General features: G+C 35.3%; 1 protein-coding gene across 1 annotated transcript; it reads right to left on the reverse strand.

Annotated features, from left to right (window-relative positions):
* Positions 1–1,793: 1,793 nt before the first annotated feature.
* On the reverse strand, positions 1,794–7,560 carry LOC103453105 (sugar transport protein 13-like). The gene is made up of 5 exons (XM_008392647.4): positions 6,905–7,560; positions 6,132–6,454; positions 4,274–4,398; positions 2,775–3,066; positions 1,794–2,681 (listed from the first exon to the last, which is right to left on the reverse strand). The coding sequence occupies exons 1-5, from the start codon at positions 7,035–7,037 to the stop codon at positions 1,968–1,970; spliced, it is 1,587 nt and encodes a 528-aa protein (XP_008390869.1). The 5' UTR covers positions 7,038–7,560; the 3' UTR covers positions 1,794–1,967.
* Between the last annotated feature and the right edge of the window lie 677 nt (positions 7,561–8,237).

Below are 8,237 nucleotides of genomic sequence, written 5' to 3' on the forward strand. Positions count from 1 at the left end.
TGGATTCACTGACTCAGATCTTGCTGGGGATGTGGATGAAAGGAAGTCAACTGGTGGATATATTTTTAAGCTAAGTGGAGGTGCTGTGTCATGGAAGAGTGCTAAGCAGACTATAGTGTCAACATCAACTATGGAAGCTGAGTTTGTAGCATGTTTTGAGGAAATGAAGCAAGCTGTTTCGCTTAGAAATTTGGTTGCTGATATGAGGCTTGTAGATTCAGTTAAAACGCTTATAAAGATGTTCCGTGACAATAATGTTGTTGTATTTTTCTCAAAGAATAACAAGAAGACATCAGCTTCAAGGTTAATGGATGTGAAGTTCCTTAATGTTAGACAAATGGTCAAGAAAATGGAGATTGATATTCAGTATATATTTACTGGTGCAATGATTGCGGATCCTCTTACTAAAGCCTTGCCAAATAATGTATTCAAAGAACATGTTATGCAGATGGGGGTTTTAGAATCTTTTGACAAGTATGAGTGAATTACTTCGAAATTGGAAGACTGTTGTGATGTTTCATCAGTAAGCAGGGGCATTAAGGCAACATGTCTTCACAATTAGGTAGTTTTATTTTATTCTTGTTAAAGTTGGTAGTATTTGTTTAGCTAGTTTTACCAGCTTATTTTGGTTTTCAATAATGTTCAATTTTTCTAGTTACGTGATCAATTGTTCCAGAAAACAAGTTTTGTTCAATAATAGTGAAGTTTGCTAGTGAATCGATTTTTGTGGTTAGCATACTTGTTAAAGTTATTAGTGTATTATCTTGGTTGATAAGAATGGTTATTAATTGAGGTCTTAACGTTATTGAGTTAAGAACTGGTTTATGTGAATGGGAGTAATACACTCCATGCTTCTATGTTTTTGGTTCACATAAGTGTTGAATGCAGATTAGATATGTAGTGATTGATGAATTGTTTCTGTAATGTACATATTAGATTCTTGAGTCCCTTATTTTGAAATGCATGGCTATGAAGTATGTGAATTTGAGTTTTGTTTAATTGAGACTTGGTGATCACTTCTATAAATCTTAAAAGGCTGGTTATTTATGTTTTATACTCAAGTGGGAGAATGTAAGATTATGATTATGAAACATATGATAGAACCGGTCATAGTGTTTGAGATTGATATGGAAAAGTCTTGGTTAAAAGCTATTAGTTATCCTAATTGTTTTGGGATAACAAAATTGAGTATAGTTCAATTCTTTTGGGATTAGAATTTAGTGTTGAAACTATAATTAGACTCAAAGTTCTTTATGGTTTGTATAGTTTGAATCCTAGGTTGATTCTGATAGGGAATAGTCAGAGGAATACTATATATAGTTCAAGCCACTGCTCTTGCAAATGACTGCTCATTATTTTGTTCCAAGACCTATTGATTGGAAGGGTTATTGTATTTTGTAAAAGAGGAGAAGGTTTTGAACACAAGAAGCTGCAATGGCTTCATCATCATGATCGAATTATGTAGGTAAGTTTTAAAGATGCTTCGTTCTTGTGTTTGCTTATCTATAGTCTTGTATAAGTTGTGATTCAATTGGATGAACCTATTTTTCTTGAATGGAAACTTATAAACTTGTTCTTACAAATACCCCTTAAATAATATGACAATAAACAAACATAATGCTTATAATAAGAGAGATGGCTTCACAGGCACTCAAGATGGGCTGGAGGTGTTTCCTCGAAACCCTTTTGGGCAATGGGAACTAGACAGAAAAAATGTCTTGGATGGTTACTTATAACAGTCACCTTGAAAGAAAACCGAAGAACTAAAACGAATCGGAATGTGGATTTGCAAGTTTCAAGTAAATTAATCTTGTATACTACCCAAATAAGTTTTGCAATACATGTCCTTGATTTCCAATGAACCAGAGAGGTTAATTTATGGCATTGGAAAAATCTATTAAATGCCCTCAGATATCTATATGTATTTACTATTTAGCGGGGATAAAAACCCTTAAACTTCCCCAGGTTTACAACTGAGAAACACCATCAAATCCATTAGCCTGCCCATTTTTCTTTAAGCCATCTCCATGATTTCCTTCAATGTGGTAGTCATCGTCATCCATAAACCTCTTCCACAACCAATGCTGCTTCCACACCCTCTCTGTCATCTCTTCAATGGGGATGTTCTTCGTCTCCGGGAGCAGGAACAACACGAAGAACGACATGACCAAAACCCACCCGGAGAAGAAGAGGAAGATTCCGTACTTGAAGTGGCAAAGCATCGAGAGGAAGCCCTGCGCTATAACGAAAGTGAAAAGCAAGTTGGTGCAGACAGTCAGACTTTGCCCGGCTGAGCGGGTCTCTAGTGGGAACGTTTCACTAGGTATCAACCAACCTAGAGGCCCCCAAGACCAAGCGAACGCAGCAACATAAGTGCAAATCAGAACCACCACGAAGATTGCGAAGCCTTTGTGGAGGTCATCGGAGTGGTCCTTAACCTTGATCCCTAGTATTATGGCTATAGCCACTTGAGATATGAACATTTGAACACCGGCTTGCAGTAAGAGCAATCGGCGGCCTACTTTGTCAACTGAGTAGATGGATACAACGGTGGAGAGAACATTGACGGCTCCTGTGATAACTGCTGAGTAGAGGGCAGCATCATTTCCAAACCCTAATGTGTTGAACAGGACTGGCGCGTAAAACATTATGGCATTGATCCCAGTAAATTGTTGAAAGATCTGCAGAAAAATACAAATAAATAATCAGCATATGAGTACTACTAGTATTTCTATTTTGGTGTAATACGGAAAGGCATGCTGTTAATTATTAACCTGCAGCGCTACTGCAATGATTAGTTGGGGACGATTCCTGCGCTTTAAGAGATTTCTAAAGGGGTGCTTCACTTCTTTAGCTATGCGACTAGCCTCGACAAGTTCTAAGAACTCAGGTTCAACATTTTCAGTGCCGCGGATCCTCTTAAGTACAGATTTTCCTTGTTCTAAGAGACCACGCTCTACGAGACTGTTAGGAGTTTCGACCACGAAGAGAGCTCCCAAGGTTAGGAGACCGGCCGGAAAACCAGCCAGCCCCAATGACACCCTCCAACCCCATCCTCCTGTGATCCTGTTATAAAGGAATTATTCATCAACAGTCAGCAAAACAGCCAGAAAAGTGTTAAGAGGCTAAGGCCATTTCCAAAGGAGATGTCAAATTTTAAACTAAAATTTAAATTTGAAGGTTTCAGTGGCACTTTGACATTTTTTTAGTTTTGCACTCCAACCGATATGCCAAATTTTAAACATAAAATAAAAATTCATATGTATTTTCGTTGCATTGGGAATGAAAAGAAACAAAAGGATAATGCTTTAAACCAATAAAAAATTAATAAAAAGCAATTAATAATTAATTAAAAATCTGAAGGTGCTGTCAAATTTGGCAGCAAGGGGGAGATATGTCATTCCATGTCATGCCACATCAGATTTGGCTTCTCGGTTGGAAAACATTAATACTGTATGTTGTTACCGTTATTACTGATTTGGACATTTTGATATCTCATTTGAAGATGCTCACAAAACATTATATTTGACTTTTTTTTTCCTTGAAAATTGTTTAGACAAAGCAGACCATCAGCTAGACACTTCTAGCCAACATTATTAGATTCTTTTAACATCAATGTGCATCCTATGAGATTGATATGAATTTGTAACCCCCCAAAAAAAAAAAAAAAGATGAAGAGATTGGTGGAATTCATGTGTTGTGAAATAAACATTCATTTATTATGAAATAATTTCTATCCTCATTTTCTTGTTTGGCACTCTCCTCTTTATTTTAGTTTCGTGATTCTCTTCTAACATATTTAATTCAAATTTAATTTTAAACATGAGTGTATAAAGAAAAAATAAATATGTGAAAATCTTTACCCTATAGAACTTAATTAGCTTTTGATTTCTACCTTATGGATGTTCCTATGTCGACTCAAGAGACATTAATTATAAGTTTGAAACTGAGCTATGTGAATATGAATAAAAAAAGGAGATCAAGATCTTATAAGAATATCCTACACGTCTATTATTCAAATGCATTGTTTTACCAGTCCACAAATATACCAGTCACAAATGGTGGCCCAAATTGTTGACATTGAGTACTCAAAACTGAATACGAAATTGTCAAACAGTCCAACTTGATTTGGAAATATGCCACAGAACAGAATTCATACTAACCCTAAAATGCGACAGAACCATAAACATCATGCATGCATTGTAACTTAAGGGCACGTATAATGTTTTGGTTGGATTAAAAAACACGAACAAATTGGGAGCAGCTGACTTACTTGTTGGTGCCATAATTAACGAGGTTTGCAAATAGAATGCCAAGGGTGACATTAAGCTGGAACAGTATGTTTAGCCCTCCGCGGATTCTTGTCGGTGCAATCTCCGAAAGAAACAATGGTACAGCCTGCAAGTAACATCAAGGTTAATTTAGAGATTGTCGAACAAGAAAAACAGATGTATATTTTCAATAGTTTATTTAGAGAAAAACTTATTTGCAATTAGACCATGTGCGAACATAGTTTTTCTCTATTTTGTCAATCAATGGTAAAGTTATTTAGTCGTCTTGACATAAGAGTTGAAACAAACTAGAGGGATGAATGAGTCTTTTTGCACAGAGTAGGAAAGAAATGATATGTAGTATATAATCATAAAAAAGTATTAGAATCTTAAATCAAGTTTTAAGATATATATACAATAACATTGTGGCTGAGGATTTGGATAAAGTCACGAAACAGATTAGTATTAATTTTTAATCAAACTCATTATCTTATAAATTTAAATTTAAATTTAAAGCCTCAAACTTATAAGTGAAAATAAATGTTACTATAATTCTAGTAAAATCTTAAATCAAGTTTAAACATGAACTTTATGATTACATGTCTTGTGCCTTAAAAGGGTACCTTTTTGAAATCCTTTTGGACCAACCTTTACTCAACTGGTTGAAATTAAGGTCCTATTAACAACAAAAAGGATAAGATAAACAATACGGACGTGCACATCACATAATAATCATGGACAAGTTATAAAAACAATGGAGTTCCACGGCTTCACGTTATTTCACCAACCAACTTTTTGGAAAGCAAACGATACAAAAAGCGAACTAGAAGAAGATGCAAAGAAATTGGGGGTGAAGGAGGCCACTTTGGATAACTCCACTAAGAGGTCTCACCACACCACATATTACGTAGACAGTAGAAACGTCAAGACTCAAAACACGATAATATATTTAAAGCACAAAAGAGTTGGAAAAAAAAAAATTGTGTGAGTCCACTAGAAAATGACTTAAAACAAATAAAAGAAGCTTCAAGAGACGCACAAAATAAATACACTTTTAATAATTTATGTATACAAAAAATATTATTATTTGTACCCAAAATATTTTCACTTTATTTAAAAAAGAAAAAAAGAAAAAGTAGAACAAGAACTCATGGATCTAATTTGATCATGGGCATAACCTCTCTTCCAATCTAAAGCGTTTAAGGACCAAAAGTGCCCCACAGGACGTTGGTGGATGACATTTCTTATAAGGCAACAAAATAATATTTTGATAAAAAAAAAATGAATTGAACAAGTCATCGGTTGTGTTTCTTAATTATAAAAAGATGAGGTGTCCAAGTCACTAGTCAGTACACCTACAAAAATTGTTATGATCATACTTCAAAATAAAGTAAATTAGATTATGATAGTAATTGTGATGGACCCACATACGCTTTGGTGTCGGTATTGCAAGAGACAAGGATAAAGAACCCGTTTTTAGCTTAACACCACGCTCCATCTCGCTCAGAAATTATAAATCCTTCAAAAATTAAAATTATATTTTTGGCATATTGGGAAACATTTAGACGCATAATCGTGGATTGTGCAGATTTGGAATTAACTAAATAAGATATATGATTATGTTGCTCTTTTTTTCCCCTCTAAGTAGATTATATAAATTTAGTGTAAATAATCGCTTGAACGAAAAAACAGCATATAATCTTATATTTTTAACACACTCTTCTATAATAGTCTAATTTACGGTATATAATGCATGCACACTACCCTAATTAAACTGGCTTAGCTTGGGTTTGCAACAACTAATAAGTAATTATGTAAAAGAACATGAAATAAAAACGAAGAAATTAGAATTGAACTGACCTGATTGGCGAACCCAACTCCACAACCAAGTGAGATCCTGCCAATGATGAGCATGGCGAGGTCTTGAGCTGCAGCATTGAGAATTGTGCCGACAATGAAGAAAATCCCAGCAATCAGCATAGACGGCTTCCGCCCGAACTTCCTGGTGGTGTAGGAAGCGGCGAATGTGGCGGTTAAGCCGGCCAGGTACAGCGACGACGTGAATAACTGCAGCCCCTGGTTGTCGTATTTGCAGTAATTGCTGTTGATCCCCTGTTCCTGTGTCCTTCTGTATACAACCGGGAAGAACTTTTTCAAGAATGGGGACATAGATGTTACACCACCTGCATCAATTTAAATTAAGATCAACATTTAATTTTAATTTCTGTTTTGGCTTCAATACAATAAAATTTCGGGAACTAGGGTAGGACATTTACTTACTAAAAGAAAGTACAAATTAACATGGATAATTAAATAAATTTAATTTAGTATTTGGAATCTATAAATAAATAAAGTAGAATATCAACATTGAAATTGATTGAGGGTTTTCTAGCAGGCTCTAAAGTATCTTTTACTCTTGAGTTTTAACAGTTAGATCATGGTCAAATGATCAAGATTTAACGGATGAAAGCTTCAAAATAAAGAATCTTTCATTGAAGCATCTGAGAGGTTTTCCAGAACCCTAACCAAACAATGCCCACAAAGTTCATCTACCGGAGTAGCTGAACCAACAAGATATCTAAAGCTCTAACAGTACGAAGCTCAAATATTGTACGTCTATGAGAGACGATTACCTGAAACGCCAACATCGTAACCAAACATGAGTCCACCAGTAGCAGCCATTATACACGAGATGATGACGATGGGCGTGATCTTTGCCTCGAACTCACGCCCGCCAGGACCCGCTGAGAACCCTCCGCCGGCCATGACCAATATTGAAGAATACTTGATTCTAGTACCTCACAATTTCTCAAACCATCAAGAAGAAGAAGGACGCTTGGTGGTAATGAGAAATGAGTTTTGCAGTAGCGAAAGGGTGTTTATAAAGAGGGAGAGGGCATGGAAGTAGCACGAGATACGAATGGGGTGTGCTATCCACACACTCCATTTTACTTCTCACACATTCCTTGATAATTTTTGTCCGTTGATCTTTTTCAATTCATCCGATCCGATGGCCGAAAATTAAAAAGATGTGTGAGAAGTAAAATGGAGTGTGTAGATATCACATCCCAACCACCGTTGAGTTTTGTCCACGTGTTTTCCAGTTTTGATATGGACGGGTGGCGTTTGCTGTTTTCTCACTGACGGCTGGCTTTGCTTGATGGCTAGACCGTGATCAACACAGACAATATTTTGTAATAACTAGTTTGGTTGATTAGAGAAAGATTCTACGTATCGCCCACCTTTTATCAGCTTGGTTTATGAAAGTCCCATAGTTTGGCAAATAAATAGTTGCTTTATGTGGTGAGACTTGGTATTTTGCATAGGCATCGTATAAAAGAGACTGCGTTGGAATATCATTTTTCGTTCAAGTTAATTTTTTTGGGATATTTTTTTTTTGTAGATTGTCGTTTAGTTGCAATGATTTTTAAGTTTTTTTTTTGTTAGTAGATAGTGCATGGGGAAAAAAAAAGAACTTTTAGGAAGATCCATTTCAACCATTTAAATATGAAGACGGACAGAGGGAGGGACCAGAGGGAGGGAGCACTACTGGCATCAATTTGGCTTCTACGTCCGTAAGAAAAAAGAAAATGGATCACTCAATGCCCCTTAAAAAAAAAGTTGTTAATTTGATAATCCGACAAGCAGATGATGATATTACTATTTGTAATTTTTAGGGTTGCGTTTATTTTTGTCCTAAACAACAAAGTTACTAACTGTAATCTACCTTTAATTTATCTACTCGAATTTATTTTGCCCTAATAAATTAAAGAAAAAATAGTATAAAAATCTTTTTTTTTGGCTAAAATTTTTCTTACCTATATATACTTTTCAAATTTTGTATTTCTTGACAAATAAAAGGATTGAATTGAAGTTTGAAAAGAAGTTGGCTCTCGAAGGAAAGTTCTAATGTTACTTCTTTTCTGTTTTCAAATGATTCTTTTGGTCAACTATCACAAAATTAGT

The sequence above is a fragment of the Malus domestica genome, chromosome 13 (genome assembly GCF_042453785.1).
Source record: "Malus domestica chromosome 13, GDT2T_hap1".
Classification (NCBI taxonomy): Eukaryota; Viridiplantae; Streptophyta; class Magnoliopsida; order Rosales; family Rosaceae; genus Malus; species Malus domestica.

Excerpts from the sequence above, each read along its gene's own strand:
- LOC103453105 (XM_008392647.4), bottom strand. The coding sequence starts at position 7,037 with ATGGCCGGCGGAGGGTTCTCAGCGGGTCCTGGCGGGCGTGAGTTCGAG. Across the intron at positions 6,455-6,904 it reads TTACGATGTTGGCGTTTCAG|GTGGTGTAACATCTATGTCC; the intron begins GTAATCGTCTCT and ends AAATTGATGCAG. Across the intron at positions 3,067-4,273 it reads GTTAATTATGGCACCAACAA|GATCACAGGAGGATGGGGTT; the intron begins GTAAGTCAGCTG and ends CCTTTATAACAG.